Here is a 26790-nt window from a genome sequence, read left to right as displayed (position 1 = left end):
AGTACAGGGAGGCATTTGCAAAGGCTGTCAGCTCCTAGCAAGGAGAAGGGATTTTAAGCAGAAGTTATGTTTAAAAAAAAACTAACTCTCCCAACAACTTAGCTCAGTGAAATGGCAGTGCTTGTGGACCAGATATTGAGAGGTCAGAGCTCGTGGGTGTTTGTATCAGAGGTGCAGTGATTTCGTATTTTCTGCTGTGAAGTTGTAATAGCCATCACTGTTGCATGTTAATTACTGGGAGAGAGGGAGGGTAAGTTGGGGAAATTGGGAACAGTTCATACTTTCCTTCATACACACAGAGTTATTAACTTGCTTCCTCTGTTGTTTTGGTTTTGGGTTTGTTTTTTTTTTTTTTAGTCTGCCACGAGCCATACCTCCTACATCTGTTCTAAACCAAAAGTTCTTAATGTTACTAGAAATTTTCTTACCCATATGGGTAGTTTATATTCTTCCTTTTGCAGTTGTCTTACTGAAGTAGAACACAGGCAACAGTTGCATCCCCAAGAAACAAATGTTCTGGTGGGGAAATGGTGGGTTTGTCTGTGTTTATTGAAATAGCCCCAGTTCTGTATTTTATTTCTTTTACTTCTTTTACATAAATGGTTCATGTCTCCTAGCTGCCATGTATTCCTGTGTCTGAGAGTACACATTCAGAAACATCAACTGTAATTTTTTGGTGTTTTATTGATGTTTCAAACTGTGGGTGCCAGAACTCAGTCATATAGCCTCCAATAGCTTTTAAATAGTTTCATTGGCAAGAAGCTTTTTCATGACTTCATTCAGCCCATGACTGTGGTGTAATTATGTCTCCTCATCTGCGTGTTCTGTTTTATTTTAGTCATTCTTCCGATCCCTGGGATGTTCTCTGACATGTTGTTTGTTAAAATTAATTGATTTGGGGCATCCAGTATGTACTCTCAGTTTTTCATTCAGGAGGCTGTAACTTCTGAAAATGTTTCCACGTTTGCACAATTACATGCTGTCTGCTACTGCATCCAGGCAGAGGGAACAGTACTGCAGATCAGGCTGCAGTTGAAGTGAACAAACACCCTTTTTCTAATCAGTAGCAGTCTGTATAATTTGGTGACTTGCTCTGTGTCCTGTAGTTCAAGTGAAGGTTGTAATCTTTCTCTGTGGTCCTCATTACAACACACAGGGTGTAATGTCACTAAGAGAATTGTTCCAGGAAATTGGAGTGTGGGGGTGTTTCTCAGCTTAGTTAGAACAAGTGCCTGTGACTTCAGTATGGTTCATGTAAGCAGCTTATCCTAGTGGAAGGAATACAGCTTGGACATTGTTTAAAAAGGATTATTAATTTACATATTGTTCAAGTGAAAGTTTCAGATGGGGGTGGTTAGTTTTCGGAGACAAAATGGTCAAATCTCTGTCCAGATTCCTTGGAGAAATAAATTTGTATTTCTGTAGGGGTATGTGGAGTCGCATTAACTGTCCTTTGTGAACAATTTAGGGCTTATGTTCATTTGAACCTTCAGGCAAATGAACAAGCAAATAGCAAACCAGTAAAATTTATTTTCCTGTGTAGCAGAAAGCGTTACAGTTGTGCTGCCTGGATAGCACAATTTGAGGAACAAATGAAGGGGCAAAGAGATTTCATGCATTCCAGTGATGTATCTGTGGTTGTCCATGGTTGTCCATGGCCTGGTATACTAATTACCCTCCTTTTTCTTTGCCACTCTGTTCTCCAGTTACATCTACTTTCAAGGAGTTTAGCTACTGACTCTTTGGCATGCTCCATTCATTATTTCAGTTTTGTTTCTAATGCTGCAGTCCTTTGAATTTTGGCACTCTTGTGTTTTATCCAAGACCCTGTTATTTGTGTTGATTTTTCTAGGTTGTGTACGGTATTCTTACTTTTCTGTCTGCAAACTTCAACTTGAGTTTTCTGTGCACTTGCTGGAGAGGTTGTCCTTCAGTTTGACCTCCACAAAATTAGTGCTTCAGAAATTGTGGTTAAAATGCACTTGTAGATGCAGAGATGCACCCCCTGCACATTCATTTTTGTTCACAGGGATTCAGTTTCACATCTAGTTTTGTTCAGATCCCTCTCTCTTCTTCAGAGCCAAAATCCAGAAACTTTGACTGCAGAAAGCTCTTCTCTTTTAGGACCTAAAACTAATGGAAGTCACTGATTTGGAAAGGGTGATCCAAGAATCATCTTAGATTAAAATCGAAGTTTGCTTGGCTGATAGCTGTGCAGTTGTAGCACCAGATGATGTGTGAGAGCCAGCATTTATTAAGAAAATGTTGCACCTCTGACCTTTTTACAAGGCACACCCTTACAATACTGTTCAGAATGCTTCTGCTTTAAGGAAAAAAAAAAGGTTGTGTATTTTGCCACTAAACTTCATGATTAAAGTGCCTTTGCCTTTAATAGGAAGAACGTCTGTCTCCTTCAGTACATATGTGCATCATTCAAGCATCTCAAAAGTTGAGGCTTCCAGGGTAGAGAACTGGTTCTGTCTCCTGCCATGAGACTGCTGTTTTTTGGCATGATTGTAGAAATGTGTGACTGGATTAAGAGAGTAAAATTCTTTGGAGAATAAAGATCATAAAACGAGGGCTCCTCTTAAGAAAAATGACTAAAGACACGAAGAGAGGCTGAGTTAAGCCATGTTCAGAATCTGTTTTATGTATTGTATGCAGTCTGTTCTGTTTTTACATAACAAAGTCATGCTGTAACTTGGGCACTTGCACTGCTATAGATTAATCAGATTTGCATACAGAGTTATGTGCTTAACCAAAGGTGTCATTCCAACTCAGTCACCGTAGTGCACAAAGCACCTCATCAGAGAATGACAAATGTGCTCATAATTTAGGTAGACACCGGTGTGTGAAAGATGTTTCCATAGGTATGAACTCAAAAGCAGTCTAAAATGTATTTTTAGTAGGAAGGAGGCATGGCTTTCTTATGTCAGCATTTCTCTGTGTGTGTCCTTCCCTTCTTGTAAAACTAAGATTCTTTTTGTTCATAGCTAAGACTCTTGAAATTCTTTAGGTTTTAATTATACATTAAGGATATGGGGGGAGAAATAGCAGGCAGCCTCCAATTCATCAGAATTCACAGATGGGTCAGTTTTAACTGAATTTTCTCTGAATGAGAATTGGAATTCTGGGTAAAAACCTAAAGATCTGGCACATTCATCCTATCCACAAGTAAACAATGCTTTTTCTGCAGATACAGTGAGGATTTTGAAAACTTGGCCTATTCTCCTGCAGGTTTAGACTACTATTCTGGTAATAGTCTGGTTACCTGGAATATGGCAGGGAAGACAACTGCAGTCTGTTATTGCAGTTTTCAGAGGGGGATCACTTCCTGCCATGGGCAATTTCTGAAGTTGCTGTTCCATGGCCACATTGTGGTTTTCCTTTTGCCCAGCTGTATTCTGATCCATGGTGGGCAACTCTCACCCCTGAAGAATCCTGGATCAACATCTCACCTACAAAGTTTAGCTTCAAAGACCACCAGCTTTTAGGGTTCATTCTAGGAAGGGATAAGGCAATTTGGTATTTAAATGGAGAGTGATTTGTTAATTTAGAAGGTGTGCTGGCAGTTCTGTAGTTGCTAGAACTTCACACAGACTGTCTGTAAGTATTTCTAATTTACATGGTAAACTACTGAGCAGGACAAACAGTTTACAAAGCACAGCTCTGAAGGTTGTGTGCATACTAAGGTGAGAGATTAGAAGAAAAATGGCCCTTTTTAGTCCAGATTTCGACAGTGTTTGTGGTCAGTGTAACTCTATCCTGCTCTTAATGTTTTCCTGGTTTCTTTTAAATACAGCAATAATGCCAAATACCTCACAAAAGTATATTTGCCAGGGCAGTTTCTGCTTTTTGAGCTCCAAATTAAGGTGAAAAAGTTGAATATCTGCATTCTGCTTAATGATCTCCTCAACAAAGAGAACATTCAGTGTTAAACTCTGCTCCTATCATAGAATGAATAAAAAGTGTTATTCAGCAAAATAATTACCCATGTGATTTATAGCAGCATTCTGTAATTATTTTGATCACTCTGACTTCACTAGAGTTGCATGTGAAGATAAAAAAGTCTTAAGTCATATTTTTTTCCTAGCAACTGCAGTAATGTGAACCTCCTGCATGTGCTTGGGACACAAGACACACGGTGCACACTGTTTTGTTGGTTAGTTACAGCTTGCTTGGGCATCGATATTTTGTGTTCACTTGAGAAGAGGCAGAACTCCAGAGCAGGGTTTGGGGTGAGGGGAAGCAGAGGTGAATTGCTGCTGCCATCCCCCTACAGCTGAAGTATGTGTTTTGTTTTTGTTAGCAAAGCATGTGAGCCAAAGAGTGCATAACCAGTCCCCATGCCTCACATTTGAATCACTGTTGTGGTGAGATCAAATATAAACATTTCTTGACTGTTTATTTGAACACAGATGTTTCAGAAAGGTTGACAGTGGCTGGAAGAGACAATGTGAAGAGCTTTGTTGGATATATGGTGTCATTAATGGCTGGTGCTGTGTTGCAGTAAAAGCATGTTATAAAAATGTGATGTTGTCACTCAGAAAACTGGTCAAATATATTCCATAGTCAAGCTAAACATTTCTAAAACCCCTGGTGTACTGATTTTTCTGCTAGTGGAGCTGTTAGTTGGGGCCTCAGGTAAAATCTGTTTCTGAGGTTCTTTTCACAGCTAATTTTTGTCCACAGTCTTCAAACAGAAGAGCTCATAGTTTTGTTCCATTACTTTGTATTGTATAACAGTGATTTGCAGACTCTTTGATGCTTCCCAAGGCATAATTTGCAAGTATGTAAAATGTGTGACCTATTTTTGTACGTTTTTTTAATAATGAATGCACTAATAAAGCAATGTGGATTAGAAGGGTGGGTTGGATGGTTAGGGTGTGAAAACCATGAAGATAAACCAGTCAGTTTACACTGCCTCCAAATATCACTTATTCTCTTAAGCATGAATATTTGCTGCATCACATCCCAAGGAGGAGAGGGTGTGCAGTGAATGGGTCTGGTTTGAATCTTGATTCACACAAGAATATACAATACATGTGATTTTATTTCCAAACAGATTTCCTCAGATATGTCAGGGGCAGTTGTCTTTCAGTGAAGCATGAATACATGAGAGTTTTAAGTAAATCTGCAGCAGAGACATCTGAGAAGCTGCTGTGTAATTTAACCAAAAATCTAAGGATGAGCTTTCACAAGATGGCTGAGCCAAGCTAATGGCTTGCTGCTGCCTAAAGGGACAGCTGCTCTGTTCCTTCCCAGTCCTGCTGCTAGTTTATCCAGTGTTGCTTTTTCCTTTATGCAGACTCTGGTATCTTCTTGGTCATTGTTATAATTTATCTGTTTAAAAAAAGCCAAATAACAACCAAACCCGAAAACCCCTGAAATCTCCACCTTAAAAAAACTACAAAAAAACTAATCAGTTTGCTTTCATTTTCCCATCACTGCCAGAAAAGCAGTGTTAGCAGGAATTTGTGGCCAGCAGGTAGGGATCTAGGGAATGCCAGTGTCCTGGAAACATTGAACTCTTTCATGGCTCAATAAGTTGCAGGGAACAGCCATTCAGATGTGTGCCAGTTAACAAGTCCTCTTTGAAACTGGTTTCATACATAGTTCTGTTAGAGGCTTTTGTCAGAACCATGAATGACAGTGAACATAAATTTTTCAAGTAAAACAGCTGAAAATACAAAAATATGAAAAGTGCAGTTCAGCTAGTAGTAGTGTCCTTGTTTCAATGAGATGAAAGCAATGCAAATTTGACTGCAGACACAGAAAATTCAGCTTTATAGCTGTGTACTTTGGGCATCTTACTTGTACTGTTATTTAATATCTTCCAACAGGATTTTTAAGAAATATCTTAATAATCCTTTTTTTTTTTTCCTTTGTAGAACTGAAGGAAAGTCACCATGGGAGCATTTTTAGACAAGCCAAAGATGGAGAAGCATAACGCCCAGGGGCAGGGGAACGGGCTGCGTTACGGTCTGAGCAGCATGCAGGGCTGGCGCGTGGAAATGGAGGATGCACACACGGCTGTGATTGGTTTGCCAAATGGACTTGATGGATGGTCGTTTTTTGCTGTCTATGATGGGCACGCTGGATCCCAGGTTGCCAAGTACTGCTGTGAGCATTTATTAGATCACATCACGAGCAACCAGGATTTTAAAGGGCCAGATGGGCCACCATCTGTGGAAAGTGTAAAGAGCGGCATCAGAACAGGTTTTCTGCAAATTGACGAACACATGAGAGTCATCTCTGAGAAGAAGCATGGCGCAGACAGAAGTGGGTCAACAGCTGTGGGTGTCATGATTTCTCCCCAACACACGTACTTCATCAACTGTGGAGACTCGAGAGGTTTGCTCTGTCGAAACAGGAAGGTTCACTTCTTCACACAGGATCACAAACCAAGTAACCCTCTGGAGAAGGAGCGTATCCAGAATGCAGGTGGCTCCGTCATGATTCAGCGTGTGAATGGCTCCCTTGCTGTTTCAAGGGCGCTTGGGGACTTTGATTACAAATGTGTCCATGGGAAAGGTCCTACAGAACAGCTGGTCTCACCCGAGCCTGAAGTTTATGAAATTGAGAGATCAGAGGAAGATGATCAGTTCATCATCCTGGCTTGCGATGGTATCTGGGATGTTATGGGAAATGAAGAGCTGTGTGACTTTGTAAGATCCAGACTTGAAGTCACTGATGACCTTGAGAAAGTTTGCAATGAGATAGTTGACACCTGCTTGTACAAGGTAGCCAGACTTGAGAGAAGGAGTTTACTGTGCTTTCCCTATTAGAAGTTTATGAGCAAGCTAATAATAACTTTGCTTCCAATCTATAAATATTCAATGGTTTATGGTAACATGACTTTGACAGTGATGACCATGTATCCTACAAAAATGGTGATAGAGGGGAAATGAACACACAACAGAAACATCTTTCTGGGTGGTTTTGGTTAATTAAGAGGTTATAATCATGTACAGATACACTGTGATCAGTGGAAACTAGAAGCTAATGAGAATTTCTGGGCAAGCTAAAGACAATAACTGCCCTTTTCTGTTTCATAATGTACTTTACAAAACCTCAACTCTGAAGACTTAATCAGGCTAGAGAGTGTATTTTCCCTTCCTAATCTTCCCCTGCTTTCTTGGGCACATAGTATTAACATTACTGTCATATTTACATCAAGATAAATGCAGAATCAGTGAACCATGACTTCATATTTTGAAGACCTGGCTTCCTAAGTTAGTTTTTATTTTTGTTTAATTACTGTATTTCTTATTCACTGTTGTGTGATACAGCTCTGAAACCAGCTCTAGTAGATGGAGACTGTTTGGTTTAACAAAACTATATAACTTTGTCTGCATTAACTTCTACTTTGTATTAATACAAGTTGCAGTGTGATGCAGTTACTGAGTTTCATAGCTTGATACTTATTTTGCAAAGGCAAACTGGCAGTCATAGAGAAAAAAAGCCAAACAAGACAACATCCCTGCTCTTCCCACATGGCCAACAGGATCATTGTTTCCCATCTGAAAAATTGGAATTGCTTTCCAACAGCAGAATTGATAATGGTTATAATTTTGGTTACTATTTTTCTTTGGCAATCCTAAAAGCAAATACCAGGAAGGAAACAGTGGCTTGTGGATGCTGTAAGCTTTGCAGGAGCCAACTGTCAGCACCTCCCCATACCCATATACTGTTGTTTTGCACACTGGCTTGTTCTTGATCTTGCTGACATCAGTGGAGTTAATTAGTGTTAAAAGTTAAGCCTGTGGATGCATGTTTGTAGGGTAAAGCACAGGGGTATTGAAAGTAAACCAAACACTTACTTTGCATAAGCAGAATGTGTTTGTTATTCAAGTATTGGGGTTCCTTTATTTGGAGTGTTAAATGTAAACTTTTTTTTTTTTTGCAAAGATCTGGGTACCTTACAGCTTGTTTTCTAACAAATTCTCTCACTTTCAACTTTTCTTGTTTTAAATTAAAAGGAGAAGAAAAAACCTAATAGCTGTGATTTTTAGTGGAAGCACTGTCTGAATTCAGCACCTTCCTGATGAATGCTTTTGAGCAGTAATGGTTTTGTTCACCCATTCAGCTGTTTTCCCAAAATGATTGGATGGCACTTAAAACAAGATGGAACACAACTTTGTAATTACACATCACTCATTACTATTGTCAGTTTTTAGATGACAATGGAGTGTCTGTAACTGGCTCCAAGTAGTCTTCAGACCATAAAAGTAGAAAAAGCAATGACTGAAAAGTTGTATGAAATGAATGGGCCTGGAATTCTCTAAGGGGTACAGGGAGATTAATTCTCATGATAATGTTAATCCATAATAGTGAAAGCTGGATTCTGATACAATATGCTTTGTGAATTTCTGTATTTAAAATGCTTTGATGTGTGTTTAGCCTGGTGTGTATACATTTCTCAAATCATTTTTTCTTTTCCACCAGGGAAGTCGAGACAACATGAGTGTGATATTGATCTGTTTTCCGAATGCACCAAAGGTATCACCAGAGGCGGTGAAAAGAGAGGCAGAGTTGGACAAGTACCTGGAAAGCAGAGTAGAAGGTGGATCATTTAAAAAAAAATAAGTAACTTTGTTTCTAAACAGACCCCTGGCCCCCTTCCCCTTCCAACAATTAAATCCTTAACACATACAGGCTTTTTAATAGACCTTCAAGTGCCATTGGCCATCCTGTGTACCTCTGAAAAAGGCACTCATATATGTTCTGAAAAAGTTCTGCTATGAAAGTGCAGCAGCCTGTAGCCCTGAAAATTATTCAGGATGGCAGAGAATTCATTTATACCCAGTGTTCTTCCTGAGTCTGTTGACAGCACTCACTTCAGACCAGTAAATCCTGGTTCCTGTCACATGGAGTTAAAGAAAATAATCAGAATGTCTTACAAAGTGTCTGTCAAGATGGTCATTTGAGTGCCATTTATAGTTAAGTACAAATCAGTTAGCTTTAATGTTTTATTATCCAATAATAGTAAGGTTACAACTCAATTACTATAATCTTTAAGCACCTGCTTACATATTTACTTATTTGAAAGTACATCAGAAATTTGTCAAAGCTAATCTTTAAGCATTCATGACAAACAAAAGCTGGGAACTCATCTTACTCTGATAGTAACTTAAACATTTTTCTTTAAATTTGTATTTCAGGAGTTCTTAAACTTTAAATTGAAACCAGAGTCTGGGGCTTTTTGGATCACATAAAAATGATATTTGAAATCAAGTAGATTCAAATAATTTCTGATTAAAACTGCATTTATAGTGCCTTTTGATATTTAAAACCAACTACATCTTGGAGTTTGTTTCTGAAATCTAAGACATGCTGTATGCATTATTTGCATAGGTTAAGTCTATTTTTGAAGTGGACTCCTCTGTATGTTACAAGTCTAGTTATGTGTGTGTATACTTCCAAGAATCCTTAATAGCACACAGGGCACGATAGGCAGAGTTCTCCACAGCTATGGTAGCAGTGGTTAGTAAGTTAGAGGAGTACATTATGCACTTTTTTCCTCCTCAACTTGCATGATGGTAACACAGTGCAGCTCCAGAAATTTCACAGAGAACTTGCCTGCATGGGAATTTTGGGCTCAGACAAGTTCATGTGCAATTTTAAAAGCACTTACAACCTGTGTAGGTGCTCCTGCAGAAAGTACCACGTTTTTTTCAAAGGCTTCACTTGCCAGCTCTCAGCAAACTGCATCTGTTCTGCCCCTGAACAAATGCCCAGGCAGACATTTTTGTGTTTTAATCCCCACACTTGCCTGAGAAGAGAGGTTGGTGCACAGTCAGTGCTGGTGTGAATCTCCCTGGCAGCGTGGCAGGAATGTCCCAGTGCAGTCCCACTGCAGGAGGGAAGTGTTAGCAGAGCAGGGAGCAGGTTTGCACCAGGAGGAGCTCGCTGTGTGTGCCCACCCACAGATCTGCTGAAGAACAAGTGTGCTGTACATTCACACATTGATTCACAGCCTGGTAACTCTCCTTATCTGGGCAAGTGCTGCCTCTTATCTTAGATATTGTGTCTGAGCTCAGACAAACCCGTGACCTAGAATATGAAAATATGATGGAGCCAAGGCTGCATCTTCAGCTGGCCTCATCCTACCCCAGGAATGTTACAGTGAGGAAAGCTGGCATTTTTGTACAGCTGCTTCATTTTGTAAAGGAACAGCCTAAACACTGGACCTGCATGTGGTTATGGTACATACAAGGAATTTGGCTGCTGGTACTTTGCATTTATACAAATAGGAAATTTGCAGGAATGATCAAAGTGTGATAATTGCATAGAGGCAGAAGGATTCTGTATGTAGTTATAAAGCACTTTAATGCTAATTTAATGGGATGATGTCTGAACAACTTGAGGAAATATATTGTACTTCCTCTCAAGGGTCTTTGCTTAATTTTTAGAGTTATCTTCAATCTTTTGTCTGTTGTTGCACAAAAATATTATTTAAATGAATATTTAGTAAACACTACTCAACCCAGCAGTGATTTGTATCAGCTGTTTGCAGAATTTGGCCTTTTAGGACTTATGCATGAGGAAAGTTGAAAGGCCTGAACCAAGGCAGATTTTCAAGAACAGGAGTTGATAACTTTGTTATTTAATATATAAAGAATTAATTCATGTGCCATTGCATTGTTTCTGAAGTAAGTGGATAATGCCTTATTGACTAGTAAGGTAGGACTGCTGCAGCATCTGAAACTTTATACACTACAGTGAATCATCTTGCTCTTATCTTAGGATACTGTAAGAGTGGCAGTGCTTAACTTTAAAAAGCCTGATTTTTGGCTGAAGGAACTAAAAAATATAAAGAGTACTTTTAGAATGATCTTACTAATCTATAATATCAATTTAAATTTAAAATTCATTAAAATGAAAACTTGGTTAAAATGCATATTACATATTTTTATGCACTTCAGTACTCAGTGAAGTCCAACAGATAATGAGAGTCGATCCTTTCTAATGTGCATTTTTTTCTGGTTGTGTTTTTATCCCCTCAGCCCAGAATATACCTTTATACTGTTAAAAACTAGTGCAAATTTTAAGACTGAATAGGATTTAATAATGATGGTCATCTTAAACAAGGAGAGATGATTCAGATTTTTAAAAAATGTAGAAACCTTTCTACTTACCATGTCACTTAAGGCTCTCCTGATTTGTTTGTGGTCCAGATTTGTAGCTGCAACAAATAATGGAAGAAGCAGCAAGTGTGGAGAAGCATCCTTGTGCCATTACTTGCAAAAAATCAATGTTACTCCTAAAGTATCATGTGAACTTCGTGGTAGAAGTAATCAGTCATTCCAAAATGTGTTGCTATTATTTGCACTAATATGTGTTATCAATGTGTTGACTCTAAAAAGAAACTTGTCTAAGCTTTTTTTTCTGTTCTCATTTTTTTTTTTACATAAAATCATTCCGTAATAGATATTCCCTGCAATAGTTATACCTATGTAGAGATAAATAATTTTAAGTTAGCTGTTATATGTTCCTTCCCTAATTTTCACATAAACAAAGTTCTGGCTTTTTCTTAACTTTGTATGGAATTCCCATTTTTGAATCCTTTATTTTAGGGTTGTAAGTACATTTTTCCAGTACTTGATGCCATGAAAATGTGTAGAAGGTTTAAAAGTAAATTAAAGACTGGGGGGAGGGTTAAAGGTGTATTGAAAACAAGATAATTCTGATAAATTAAACACAGCTAGCAGACCGACTCCATTTGTTGTGTCTTCAGTGTTCATTCAGTCTGTATCTATAGTTTTATCAAAATATAAATGTATTCATTTAGTGGAGACTGTATGTTAAATGTACTGCAGTTACAGGTTGTGAAACTGTGTAGTATAGGTCAACTATAAATTCCTTATTTTTGTACAGCAGAACTTTAGAACTAGCACAATGTAGCATATTCTAGATGTTCAAAATTGCACAATAAAGGAACTTGGCAAACCAAATCTGAGATCTTGGCTTCTTATTCAGATTTAAGATTCATAGATTATTTCTTTGCTAAATATAAGAGGGTAAAATGAACTTTGGCTGTAGATTTTGAGGAAATGGCAAGTTTTTGAGGTGTCTCTGGTGTGCAGTGTCATGTATTTAAAATTTAAGTTTTGAAGTAAACAGCTTAAAGCTTTGTGCTGCAGAGTTTGATGCTGGTTGAGGACTAGGCAGTGTTTCCACCATACCTTGCAAATAATTTACACAGCCTGACTGCAAAACAGAGCTGATGGTTTTTGTAAACACACACAGCCCTGTAAAACCATTACATACACAAAAAGTAATTCACAATTGTTTTTTAGGTTTTGTTTGTTTTGACTAAAAAGGACTGGATACATGTTGGTTTTAAAAGCTTTCAATGTGCCTTATCTCACAAATTATAAAATGGAAACTTGGTGTGTTCTTCTGGAATTTAGGGCAAAATCTGAGTGCTTGAGTATTTTTCAAAAGTGGTACTGATGAATTCCAACTACTTTCAAACTGTGTAAATGCTTTATTAGGTGAAGAACAGTGTGCATGTACATACATGCATGTATAGATGTGCACATATGTACACATTATTGTATGCATGTTGCAGTATTCACTTGAAGATGAAAAGCACCAGGTCTTAATAATTCACATGTTTTGCAACTTCTGAGAGCTCGTGTTTACAGAGAAATGAATGAGATGCGTTTTAAAAAATGTTCTTTAAATTTCATAAAATGCCTGTTTAAGGAATGACTCTTCATACTTCTTCTGGTATGATCTTGAATGTCTTGAATTTAAATAAAACTGTGTGCTTTTGACTTGAGGAGAAAAGTGAAAAAAGCAAACACAAAAAAAAAACACCTAAAAAACCCCCAAACCAACCAGGCTTAAGAATAAAATTAAAGAATTATATCTTGACAAATGTGGCTGTGGCTACAATACAGATTCTCTTCACCCAGAAGCTGGAGTGGATCAGCTTTAAGTTTCTGCCCTGAATCTAAATATCTCCTGAGTTGAGGATGAAACTGTCAGTTCGATGTGATGTCCCTGGCTTTTAATTTATGTGTAATAGTCCTTAAAATTTGCATGTTGCTGTAATGCAGTGAGGTACAAGTATTGGTTAATACACATACAGCCATGGGAATTACTTCTGACATGTCTAACCTTTTATTTCTTGGAAATACTATGTTTTCTGTGATGGCAATAATATTTTATCTTGTGTTGCAGTGATAAAGCTGATGTTAATATCTGCCCCATGCCTTGGGAAGATATTACATCTTCTGTCTAATGTATAGCAGGAAAGCCATTAAAGATTTTTTTCCCCTCTTACTAGGTAGCTGTGTATTTCTAAAACCAAGTCAGCATGTGAACAGCAGTAAATCTGTGTCAAATCTGTTACAGATTTTTACTTATGGAACCAAAGTTAACAATTACCATGTTGAGTACGGTCTGTCACTTTATTTTTTTTAATTTTATTTTTAATGTTAAGCTGCCTTTTTATAAAACTGAGTGTTTCAATCTTTTGAAGTTAAATTTGGACTGCACTTACAAAAAAAGTACTTCTGATTCCCAGAGATCATAAAGAAGCAGGGTGAAGGAGTGCCAGACTTAGTCCACGTGATGCGTACGTTAGCAACTGAGAGCATCCCAAACCTCCCGCCGGGCGGGGAGTTGGCAAGCAAGTGAGTTCACATCGGTGTACATGTGGGGTTTGATTTAAATCACTTTGTGACTGCAAGGCCACTCTTAAAAAAGTTGGGGGGCAGGGAGGGAGGAAGGGCACAGGACAAAAGGTGATGATCTGTTCTCCAGTTTTTTGTTACTCAGTTGTTCTGGATGAAAAGGACAAGCCTAAGAGTGGAGTTGACTATGAATCATTGCAAAAATTAAATGTCAAACTGTAGTTTTGGGGAAGGAATGAGGGGTTTTTAAGGGTGGCCTGAGTGTCTGTTTTTTGAAATTAATTGGGGTTTCTGGGGGATGTTACATTTGAACATGTGAAAATAATGCCCTGGCTTTAATTACTTGGGTTGAAGTGTTATACATTTCAACAAGAAGTGATATGCATAAAATGTTTTGCTTGGCAGCTTTCTTTTCTTGTCTGTAGCCATGTTGTAATTGCTTAAAAATTTGCTTTTGTTCCTCTCTGCTTGTGACAAATCTGAAAGCGAGATAGACATCTATCAAAAGAGAAAAGTGGGAAGTTAAATTTGTAGCTTTATATAGCTGACTTTGTCCTTGAAGGGTTCAGTGGTGATGCTTTGTGGTTTCTCAAATATTCAGTATTTAAGGAAGCAATATGCTCAGCTTGTTTGCACCCCAAACCAAGATCTTTTTGATTCAAAAGATTCTTCATGAGCCTGTGCTGTGTTAAAAAGGATTGGGCACATGTGATACAGAGTATTTTTGACCTTTCAGAGTATGATTTTTGTGTTGTTACACCAAAACAGCAGAACTTCAGGCACATAATTGAATAAATTATAAATTTAAAAATTGAATAAATTATGAAGGGATAAATTGATTAAATTATAAAGTGATAACTGTAAAGATGGCTTCTAGAAAACAATGTTGTTCCTATAGGAACTGTTTGACTAGGAGAAGAAGAGATGGCAATTTAAAGTATAATAGCATCTATTTAGGATGGGCTGCTGTACTGTTGAAGTATGAGTGAGTCAGTTACTCCTGAAATGCAGCATACAAATTGATTTTTCTTCATCTCCTTTGGCTGGAAGTGGCATCATGGCTGTGAAGAAATGCTGAAGTGATGTGACTTCAGCAGGATTTTGTGTCTCGGTGATGCTAGGTTGAATAGGAACTTAGAGAAATATTGATTTAATTGGATGTTTATGTAACTTAAAGCACTGTTGCCAATTTGGAAGGAAAATAATGCTTTCCAAGAAACCTGCCTGTATTTAGAATCAAAGATACCTATTTCTTGAAAGATATGGGAAACTTGTAATGTACCTTGTGTGTAATTGCTTGACTTTATTGCTTTAAATCCAACCTCTTCTTTCATGCCCTATAACCATTCACTATGATGTTTATACATGGTAGTTCCTGACTCTTCAGTGTTGCAGGATGATTGCAAAGCTTGTCATCTGCTTTTTTTCTTCTCTTGCACTTCTTTGTGATTGCTCTGCATGCATTCATCAGCACTTTAAAGGTTGCTCTTTGAATTTTGCTTTGCACCATAATCTGCTACTTCATCTTACTTGGTTCTGCAGAAGGGGATCCAAAAGAAAGTTACATTTGAAGTCCAATATGTAATTTCTGTTTTTTACTCCCCTCTTTCCTTCCTGTTCTCCCTTCAAAGTCTTTTCCTTATATACTGGGGAAGGCATAGGCAACTTCTTCCTTCAGCCTCACATTCACTTGTGTTTTGTTTTTTGGGTTTTTTATTACCAGTTTTCAAGGGTATTTTAACTCTCAGTTTTTCACCTTATATTAAAACAAATAAATAAAAATCATGTTGCTGATTTGCATGTTGATTGCAAATGTATTCGTATTTTATCAATCTATTTCTTATCAATTTTCTATCACTATTAGAAAAGTCAAGAATCCCAGAGATGAAGGTTAATTTCAAGCTATCTTAAATATGCTAAGCAGAGGCCTTTTTAAAAGGAGGTAACTGTAAAAATGCTTGAATTAATTTTTGATGTTTTTTTACCAGACAAAATTTATCGCAGTCTGAAGATACAATACAAAAACCTGCAAATTTGATTTTTTTGTTGTTGTTTTTGCTGTTGTTGTTGCTTTTTGATAAAAAGATTGCAGGACAGTATTGGCCATGTCATTGTAGAAGAGTACTGTTCTAGGTCTATTTTTTCATGTTTGCACATGGAAAGTACATTTTAGGACATAACACAATCAAAAATGTACCTCAGAGTGTAATTTTTTTGTGTCCAGAAAATAACACAACACTGTTCCCCTATGGAAGTAATACATAATACATGCCATAACACGAGGCACTATTGCAGTGGTTTTTGGGCACAAATGACCAGGACATTCAGTGTCCACTGAGGTTTTCTGCTGCCCTTTTTCAAAGTCAAGAGCTGACTGTCAGGTTATGCCCTTCTCCTGCTGAACTCCAAGGGATATTCAGACTTGTTTGTCTTAAGCCTAAAGGTTTTAAAGGATTTTTTGAAAAATCCTTTTTTTATAAAAAAAGTTTTTAAAGTGCTAACTTGCAGTAAAAATGGATCTGTGAATTTGGAATCTTCTTAAGTTTGCATTTAAATTAAAACTAGGAATTTGACTTGGGGGAAAAAAAGAAAAACACAGCCTTAAAATCTTGTGGGTTTTTTGTTTTCTTTGCTCTAGACGGAGTGTGATTGAAGCTGTGTATAACAGACTGAACCCCTACAGGAATGATGATGCTGTAAGTATCTTTTCTCTTACATTCTCTTTCACCCCACCCCAATTATTTGAGCTCTTTTGTAAAGAAAGATATTGCAAATTCCTGTTAAAGATCCTTTGCCCCCAAGAAAGGAATAACACTGTTGTGATTTTTGGACTGTGTTTTGTAATTGTTTTCTGCTGCCTTCTGCTGATCATCATCTCAAAACTCCAGTGGGGTTGATTCATTTGTCCTCTGGAATTTCATTATTTCAGTCCTGCTTGGGTTTCCAAGTGCTGCCAAATGGTGGAAAGAGTCATGGGGGGCTTTTTTCCCCTTCTTTATAGGAGACATTTTTTCCTAAATATCAAGAAAAAAATGCTATATCTAAAGGTTAAATGGATGTGTTAAGAATATATTAGTTTACCAAATGGACTGTGTAAACACTTTTATTCTTAAGCATACAGCATCTTAAGCAAGCAAACACTTTGGGTTCTTACATGTCAGTGCTGAGACATAAATCCACTGTCAGGATGAGGGGAAGAAAAACCAAACAGTGAACATGAGCATGATTCCAGTGGCAGTTTGATCACCAGAAACAACATTCTGTCACTGAAAATACAATATCTCATAGAGCAGTTAAACTGATCCTTTAACTATCAGCCGAAATTTCTTCCATGCTTGGATGTGACAGAAGTGAAATGCAGCCAGACATGAAGATTGTGCGTTGGCCTTACAACTGTGCACTAGTTTTATTTGGCAGCCCTCCTTCTATTTTTAGCATTAAAATTCCTAAATAGGGGCTGAAAGAGGATGCTTTACCTTCAAAATACATTCTGTAATATGTTGCTGTTCTACAAATGTACAGTACACAAACTTTGTGATCGTGTTGGCAGCTGGGATACAGAAATTTGCATATGGAATAGTTGGCAAGCAGCTCCTGCATTTTTACTCATGCTGGTTTTATTCTTCATTCTTGAAACAACCATTTTGCTCTTTCATATAATTGCTCTCCTTTGCTACTTCTGGTCTTGAAGGAAAAGCTGGAGGTGGTACTTTTGCAAAGGGCAATTTCAGTTTGTGTTTCTTTAACTACACCTCCGTGCCAACTGTTCCTCTCTGGTTTGCAATGGATTCTGTGTGCAAGTTTGAATGAAGGGTGCAGAACTTCAGTGCTAAGAAATTATCATGTGTAGCATTGCTGGAGACTTAATTAGCCTCTCTTCTCTCCAAGGAGTCACTAAGGCAGTGCTTTTGAAGAGAAGTAATATTTCTACCTCCTGCAGCCTCAGTAATGGTGGGGAGGTGTAGCTGTGGAAGCACCAGGATGAATTGTTGTAAAAGCCCATCCTGCCCTTTAATTGCTTAGGGAAAATGAGCAGATGATGCTGGGACCACCAAAGGTGGTGCACAGGAGCAATTTGCTCTGATTCCTGTGCTGCTGATTCAGCTGTTACTTCAGCTGTAGAGCTGTGGCCTCACTTGCTCTTGGTTAACCTGTGAGCCCACCTGAGGAGGTGGAAAAAGCTCAATACAGAGCAGTCTAAGCAACGGAAAAGGGAACAGGCCTGACACAAAGGCAAGTGGATTAAAAAACACTTGGTAAAATTAAATACTGGTTAAACCAGGATTTGGTTAAACGTTTGTCAGGCTTGTGGTAGTTATACAAAATCTGCTGTTGCCTGTGGGCCTTAATGGAATGAATTTTTGGGATACTCATATATTGGATAGGTTGATATACCAAGTGGTGTGACCATACAATTATGATTTGGAGTACAGCATGCTTCTACTTTCAGGTTTTTTTTTGTTATATACATTTATTTTTTTCCCCTTGCAGTTTTATTACCATCCAAAATTACAATTTCCTTCAGTTGCCTAAACTACACTTCTGTAACCTTAAATTAAAAGTGTTGAAATAGCTCTGAGTTATAACAGGGTGTCAGTTGATGTCTGTATCTTCCCATGCAATGAGGGAGGGCTGAGAAGACAAAAGATGATAATGGTGATAACACATGACATGAGCACATCCAGCTCTTTTCTCACACCTGTGAGCTGGGTGTATCCATTTTGTATTACTTCTGACTGCTCAGGAAATAGCTAGAAAGGCTCTGGAAATGCTTTTGAGTAACATGCCTAGGATCTTATTTTCAGCATTGATGAAACGGTCATATTTTGAAATTTCTTGATTCTGATGTTTTGTTAATTAAGAATATGTGGGGTTTAGATACTTTGTAAAAGCTGTTTCTGAAAGGGGAGAGAAAAGAGACTCCTGAAATGATTTAAGTCTTTACCCTTTTCAGTCTGGATTATCCAGAAATGGCCGCAAGGATGGGCACTCCAGACTTTAAAGGGTTCCTTCTTTTTTCTTTAAGGATTCTGCCTCAACTGATGATATGTGGTAAAACTGCTCATCTAGCTGTGGAGTTCACCTTTCATCCTGCAAATGAAAGTGCAGCCCAACCTCAGTGACCCTTCTTAACATCCATCCTCAACCTTAATTAAAGAAGGGAATATGATGTGTTGGTGAGAGTGACTACAGCAGTACAACATCTAGCCCAGGAACTGATCTTTTTTGTAAAACAGACTTCTGTAAACGTGATTTCAAACCATAAATTCATGTTGTAAATCAGACTCCAGCAATTTATGTTGTATGATTTTGTTTTTGTAAAGTGCAATTGTCTTTGTACAAATGCTCATATTTAATTATGAACCGCTTTAAATCACTATAAAGGTTAGAAGAAATGTTTTGGCTTGTGTGATGCAACAATATATATCCCTTTTAAAAATCATGTTGTGGTTTTGGATTGCAAGGAGCAGCAGCCTAGCCAGCTAGGTGCTCAAGAGGTGCACAAAACTGTTAAAGATAACTTTTTTGATTTATACGAAAGCTGAACTCATGGGCAACCTACCAGAAATTACAGTGTGTGAATTTCACTTGGCAATGGAGAAATAACTTAGGAGTAGTGCACATTCTTCAACAAACATACATCATTTTCTTGGATGCACTCCTGCTCTCACATGGAGTCGAAGGGATTTGTGATTTTGAGTTCAGTGGGAGTTAAATCATGCCCTATTAACAGTATCCTGTTCATACATGTACCAATCTTGGGATTAGAACACCTTGGTTCTTTGCACCTCTTTTTCATTAACCCTTACCTGAAACTACTAATCACTGAGCACGAAGACAACTTTCTACATAAAGTAGGAGTCTGCAGCATTTTTACAATCCTGATTGGCTGGGTCTGCTGCTGTTCCAAGAAAAATACTCTTGAATTCCATTTTATCAATAAAGCTTGATTTAACAAACAAGACATTTACCCATAAATGTGTAATTCCTTCTTTTCCTGCCTTTTAAAATGTCAGTGCCATTGTAAATGATATTTTACTTGTGGAAGAATATTTTTCTTAATTGGTAGCCCATTTTTAAAATGGGAAGGATTTTGATTATTGCCCAAGACATAGCCATATGCTAGAGGATGATGTGGGATTAATCCGTTACCCTATTTTTTACAAATGTGGGTTTTTTCAGGCTTTTTGGTGTTGTTTTTTTTCCCCTCTCCCTACTGAAGATGTGCATTGGTTTGAATTTGCCTACTGTTTGATAAAAATACATTTGTCAAAGCCTGACAATCTTTAACATTTTATGGTGTGTGTTTTTAATTGACCCACTTACTTAGAATGAGAGACTAGTGGTTAAACAGTACTTGTGATTTGAGGTATAGCATGTTGACAATATTTAACTGTTTGTTGTTTAAAATTCTAATTTAAAATTTTATAAGATAATAAACTAATTTGATTTAAGCTTAGCTTTCTCCCATTGAGCATACGAAAATTAAGTTTTCAAGTCAGTCGTGTTTGCAAAACTGCTGTTTTGTGCACCTTGTATTGTCTTTTTGGTTGAGAATATTGTATTTAATATGTAGTTTACTCATTTAGTAGGCAGATTCCTCAAAAGGAAAATCAGTAAAACAAGTAGATTGTAACATTTACTGCAGTTAAACAGAATCAGAACTTGGTGTATAATTACTTTTTGATAGGAAAATGTAGTACAATGCATTTTGCTATATTTGTCTTTCCCTAACTTTGACATATACATATTTGTATATATAGCCTTAAAACTAATGCAGAGTTAGGGAACACTGAACAGTGAAAAAGTAACTTATAGTGTCTTGGAACTAAGTATAGTATATACCAGCAAACTTTTCTTTTATCCCTCTTGTCTATGTGGGGTGCTTAAACGTAACTTCATTGTATTCAGTTTGTAATCTGTTCAAGCATGAATGAAGAAAACATAAGCACTATTTGTATTTATAAATTTATAGCAATTTTTGCTTAAAGAACCAGTTCCTTACCTACCTATGAATAAATGCTTAAAATGTCTAATTTTGTTGTAGAGTGCAAAACTATAATGATGTTAAGTTATAGCTTCACAGGCACCTAATTAACGAGCATATTTAATAATACATGGCGTATTAGTGCAAAAAGCTAAACTTAATTTAGGACTAGGCAGATAAAGTTCTGTCCTTTTTTTTTCATAGAGACTAAAGTTTAGTTTTGGAAACTGCAAAACCTTGAACTGGACTGTGGAACCTTTGAGTTTTAAACTTTAAAAATCGGAAGCAAAACTGTGGTGTGAAAAGCCATACTTCAAACCATAATCACTTAAACTGTCTCAGTGACAAAGGAGATTCTTTGAAGCCTCTTCTGACGAGGTTTCCTGAAGGTTAGAAAGAAAATAATTCTGCTGTTGCTACAGGTGATGTGAGTAGGTTTGAGGGTAGTGGCAGAAAGGCTGTTTCAGGCCTTTCTCTCTCTCGCCTACGTTCAGCGTTTTGATGAGCTCAGAGCACTGAATTGTGATGTATGCATAAACACTGCCATTTTAGATACAGACTTTGACTACAGAATAAACCAGTTAAGTATATAAAGCATCCTAGAAAAGAGGCAAGCTGTACTTTTTTCACTGCTCTGAAAAGAAAAAAGGCACTTTTGCACCTTTGTGCATCTCCTTCTTGCACCAGAAACTTTTTTTTTTTTAATGCTAAAAACATTAGCACCTCAGGGGCAAGGCAGCAATTTTTATTTTGAAATATTGTGTGCTATTTATTTCCCTCTTGGAAAAAGATTCATGTGTGACAAAAATGAAAATTGTGTGATGTTAACAGATGTATTTTTAAATACATGTTCAAATAGGATGGTCCCGATTTGCTTGTTTTTAAAAGGAAATGACATTTGTAAAGCTACTTTGCTTCGTATGCCATGCAACTTTGTTTTCCTTCTACATTTGACAGCTTCACTGGCTACAGTTTCTGTGAGTTTTGTTATAGTCAGATTAAATGTTTGGCTGATCGTTCTGGGAGAATACCTGTAACTGCTTTATAGACAACTGTTCCAACTAATTCTCGCTAATTCAGCATCAAAAATATGTTCAAGACAGAGGCTTCTAAAATGTGCTTTAAACCAATGTTGGATGAACTAAATGCAGTGACATTAAGTAGGATCCTAGGTTTGCAAGGCTTTGTAAATCCTTTGTATCCATAGAGACCCCGGTGCTCTGCTGGGGCAGGAACAGAGCCTGAGCCTTTCAGCTGGGCTTGCTCTCAGCTGGCCCAGGAGCAGCAGCACCACCACCTTGAGGCACAGCTATCGCTCAGTTAAACCTTGAGCTGGAGTCAGAATGGGAGAGAGGAATTTCATCAGCTTGTGGTTAAACTGCTCTGAGCTGTGGCAGGCGTAGGTTGTGTCAGCGAGGTGCCTGGTGAATACTGAGCAGCAGATGAGTCATGGGAGCACTTACCTTGAGAGTTCCTGCAGGTGCCAAAGCTGATCTTTTCAACATGTACTTGTAGCAAACTGACTTCAATGTCCATTACATTATTTATTGCAAAGCTGGTGCTGTCACTATATAGGTTCATGTCTGAGCCATTTTGCTCAGTTCAGGAGTTGGAAGCTTAAGATGATTTAACAAAATTAGGGATCAGTTTTCACTTCAGTTGATTCCCTGATAAGAATCCCGCCTTAATTTTATACACTGGGATAGGAGACACTTCCTACTGCATTCCATTTTTAGTAGCTTATGGTCTAAGGATGTGGTTTCATGATCTGAGGCCAAGACTAAACCATTGCTCCTAGTTTGCCCCTACTGCCTTTTTTAATGCCAGTGCTTGTCCTTAAGTAGGTGTGCAGTTAGGAGAAAGAAAAAAACTGTCCTCTTGAGCTGGCTAAATTGATAATCCAGCTGTGAGGTGCTGGTGCTAGGGAAAAATGGAGAGTGGGGAGACAGGACTGAGAGCACAGGAATGCTTGTCCCACCCCTCCTGCCACAGTTTGGGAAACCACACCCAGATAAATGATGGCCTGTGTGTAGGGAGCATCGAAGCCTTTGCAGATCTTTCCCCACTTAAGACAAACATTTTACTTTGATAAATGTTTCTTTTCTTTAAACTGGAACCATCAAACTTCTGTCTCAATGTCTTGTGTGTGAGCTCTGTGCTGACAACCTTCCTCTGTGTTCACATTCTCTGGAGGTTTGGAGCTCTGTCCTGTGGGAGAGGCAGCATGGCTGCCACAATTAGGTTAATGATATGGTTGTTACAACTTACCTTGGTTCAGTGTACATCAGGATTTCATCATGGCAAGATGTTCACCTCCATCTCTGCCTGCACCTTCTTGAACTGCTTTTGTGCACAAAGGACTTGGTGTGTTTCTGTTCCTTGGTATTTAAACTTGGCCATGTCTGAAAGGGGCTAACCTTGAGGAAAGCCAGTGCCCTTTTCCTCATCCTTTGGCAAATACAGTATTTGATACAAACCTGAGGTACCTTGCATAGGTTCAGAGATAGCAAAACTCTAGAGCTACAGGGCTGTACCTGACAGTCTTGTGTAGAAAATGAATTGTTACTTGGTGCCAAGCTTTACCAGCTATGAAAATTATGTCTCCTAGATAATGAGTGTGGCTCCTTGTTACTACAACTACCTATGTCTGAGGTGATCATACCTGAGCCTTTATGGGCCAGTTCAGGGTGTAAACTCTCCATCTGGCTGGAGAGGTTTTTTGGCTCTTAAGTGGTGAAAAGAGGCTCCAGACATGAATTTCCAGGATGCTGTAGCACAAAAAAATGAATGTGATTCCTGCTATAGGCTGTAAGAAAGGAGCAGAATTTAAAAGTATCACTCTGTGGCTAAATAATTTTGTCTGACCTGTCTGAAATACTGATCAGAGACGCCAATCTTTTGTGAGCTTTTTCTCTGGAGTGCTTGCACAGTCTGCAGCTTTCTGCAGACCCAGGTGTGCACATCTGAAGCACTCTGTGGCCTTATTTTGCTTTAAAACATTGCTTTATAAATAAGGTAGCAGCCACCTCGGCTGTGGCACGTGTTCTCAGGAGGTCAGGAAGCTGTAGGAGAACTTGAAGCTTCTCTTTAGCATCATGGACCACTAAATGCATTCAAGTAGGAAAAAAAAATAGACATGTTAGAAGTTCAGTTTACATTGTCTCCCATTGACAATTTGTTTCTAAAAAATGGCAAATGTTTCTACCATTTGCTTAATATGTGAAAAAAATGTCTGGAGCTTTAATCTCCTGGTTGTGTCAGAGTTGTTGACTTGAAGTTACTTAGGCTTTGTGCATATTCCTCCTTTTCTCTGTTTTTGTTTGGTGTTCCTTTTGAGTAGCAGTAATACAAATCTTTCTTTTCCCCATCTCTTGTACACATTCTTCTAAAGTCTTTGCTTCCAGGCTAAGGGAACAGGAGTGATACTGATGTCTTAGGAAAGTGTTTTGGGAGGGGCTTGTTTTAAATACAATGACCACAAAACCCCCCAGCTTTTGCACCACAAAAGTTGGGAAAGTGGGCTTAACTTAACAAATGCCTTTTATAGAATCAAGAAAATCTAAAAGTGTCAAAACTTGGGTAGAAGTGGGATGACAGGTCAGATTTCTAGAGTGGTTTATGCATAGCCAGATTTTTACACATAAATAGAACTGATTCCTGCCCGTGTACTTTTTAAAATATCACTAGGCACCTGCTTTCTTATTTTTTCTTTTTTTTTTCCAAAATGAGAAGAATAAAACCAATGATCCTCACTACTGTGTGACCAGCCATGTATCTGAGGGGTGGGTGCTGTGTCAGGCAGTACCATTTTCCTTCAGGAGCACAAGATCAGCACTTCTCAGCTTGCTCAGGAACTTTGAGGCAAAGCTGAAATTCCTTTTTTTTATCTTGAAGTGTTGGCTCTGAAGAGCTTGGTGGGAATGTGGGGGTTTTCCAGGTGGACAGGACTCCCCATGTGTGTTGTGAGGAGGCCTCTGGAGTTGAAGGAGCTGCCATTGTTATTTATTTTGAGAAATACCTTTAGAAATAATGAGAAAACAAACTGCAGGTCCTCAAACAATCAATACTTTTATTCTATTGATGCCTGTAGAGCAAGGTCCAGAGTTTCAATTCAGCTGTTACTGAATTCCAGCCAGTCTGAGCAATGCAAATACTGGGTACCCAATTTCATTTTCACTGTTGGGATTTCAGGCTGGATCACAATATTTCTGTTCACACTGCAGGGGGAAATTAGAGTCAGATAGGCTTGGGAAAATCAGGCACAAACTTAACTTTACATCCTACTGACATTGGTGGAGCTTTTGCTCACAACATACAAATTCTGCACGTGTTGTTGGAGCCTTAACTATCCCACTTCTCTTGGAATGAAAAACAAATGTAATCTTTATTCAGTTTAGGTATTGAAAAAGCTTTTCAAAGCCAAAGGGAAGACAGTGGTAATGTTAAAGCAAAATGTTTGGTTAATCTGAGATAATTTCTTAATTCTTTAAATATCCAAGAATTTTTTTGCTTTTAAAACCACAGATAAGCACAGTTTAAGAGGTTTGATCTTTGATGCAGTGCTTTCAGCTGCAAACAACTGAAATCCATAATGAGGTATCCCAGATAGAAAGACAATGAGACCTTGAAAATGTAGGAGTAATGTGCTGAATTTACACAGAATTTTATCCATGTCCAGTGATGGACTCCTGAAAGGTTGGAACTAGATGATCTTTAAGGCTCTTCCAACCCAGACCATTCTATGGACCATTCTGCAAAAGGATCTTTGACAGTGTTTATAGGGGAACTTTTTATTCTTGCTGAATGATGCCAGACTGAGAAGTCTACTGCAATTTGGAATTTCCAGCCCCTTAAATTGGAAACTGGGCATTGCACACCAGAGTCCCCAGTGCTGGGATGCTGTTACCCCACGTTCCATGGGTTAATGCCCTGCAGCCCATGGGAGTTGGGGTTTCCCAGCCTGGTTTTGCTGATGACTTTGGGCACCAAGAGTTAAATTGTATTTATTAACCACATCTAACTCTTCAGTGCCAGGAATCCACTTTTTGGAGTAAATGCTGAATTATGCAAATATTCTTGGCAAATGGTGCTGGGTATTTCACTGCTTGGGAAACTCAATAACTCGTGACCAAGAGCTGATAGGAGACAAAAGCTGAGGTTCTCCCAGCCAGGGAGTGCTGCATATCTGAAAAGTGTGAGCTTTGACTTCCAGGACCAGCTGTTTGATAAATCTTTATAAGCAGAGATTTTGGGTTCTAGCATCTGTCTTGTTCCTAAGACCACGTACAAACATGCTGAATTAGAGAGTTTTCACCTGTCTTCTCACAGAATTGACTCCACACCATAAGAGTCTCGTTTGTAGTGACATGCTGTGCCTGTCTTTTTAGAAAATTCGTGACCTCTTTATATCTATTTTGTGGAAAGTGTAACTTTTTTCATTGATGACCTGTATAAATGTGTGTTACGAATGGAGAGATTTAAGCTTGAAAAGCATGTTTGCAGATTACACAGCTTCATTATGGAATTTATAAATTTAACAGAGTAATATACAAGAGCATAACTATTTTCCTTAAGTAGAATGTATAACAATATATAATAAATTATTCTCCACGTAGTTCACCCACTATTTACAGTTTTACACAATTCAAACTGTGTGTTTACAGAAAGTTCAATAAATGTATATTTTGTACTATGTACAGATTCCTGGTCCCAAAGAAAATGTGTGAACTTAGTTTCTAACTTAACTTTTGAGATTGTACTTTTTCTTTTTTTTTTTTTTTTTTTTTTTCTTTTTTTTTTCTTTTTTTGGTTTGGAATCAGTTGAACAAACTGCGTTACGCCTGTCGATGGTGGAGGCTTGCATTGGAGTAAATGGGAATTGGAAATATTTCTAATCTACAAAAGTGATTCCACTAAATAAAACAGGCAATTACATTGTGTGTGTGTATTTGAGTGCTACACAAACCATCCTCACATCTCTTTTATTGCCCCTGATTTACAAACTTTCCAGGCCTCCTTCAGTTTTCTGGCTCAAGGGAGTTAGTTAGAATGAAATACTGAGGGCTTATCGTGATCACTTTTTAGTTACAATTATTAAACTCCCTCCTTTTTGCTGTTTTTCCCCTTTCATGGTGAAATTCCAAGATAAAGCTG

At 38.0% G+C, this 26790-nt stretch overlaps 1 protein-coding gene across 1 annotated transcript in view; it reads left to right on the top strand.

Moving 5' to 3' along the window:
* PPM1A (protein phosphatase, Mg2+/Mn2+ dependent 1A) overlaps nucleotides 1-26335 on the top strand; it is a 34728-nt gene extending 8393 nt beyond the window's left edge. Inside the window, exons 2-6 of the mRNA XM_030948750.1 lie at nucleotides 5892-6743; nucleotides 8449-8566; nucleotides 13541-13649; nucleotides 16288-16345; nucleotides 18676-26335. Coding sequence (XP_030804610.1) covers nucleotides 5910-6743; nucleotides 8449-8566; nucleotides 13541-13649; nucleotides 16288-16345; nucleotides 18676-18705 — 1149 coding nt within the window. The 5' untranslated portion in view covers nucleotides 5892-5909 and the 3' untranslated portion in view covers nucleotides 18706-26335. The remainder of the gene's footprint in view (nucleotides 1-5891; nucleotides 6744-8448; nucleotides 8567-13540; nucleotides 13650-16287; nucleotides 16346-18675) is intronic.
* The last annotated feature ends 455 nt before the right edge of the window (nucleotides 26336-26790 follow it).

Source organism: Camarhynchus parvulus, chromosome 5 (assembly GCF_901933205.1).
Source record: "Camarhynchus parvulus chromosome 5, STF_HiC, whole genome shotgun sequence".
NCBI classification, from domain to species: Eukaryota; Metazoa; Chordata; class Aves; order Passeriformes; family Thraupidae; genus Camarhynchus; species Camarhynchus parvulus.
Note: the sequence above shows the minus strand (reverse complement) of the source record. Positions and strands in the feature narration are given on the sequence as shown.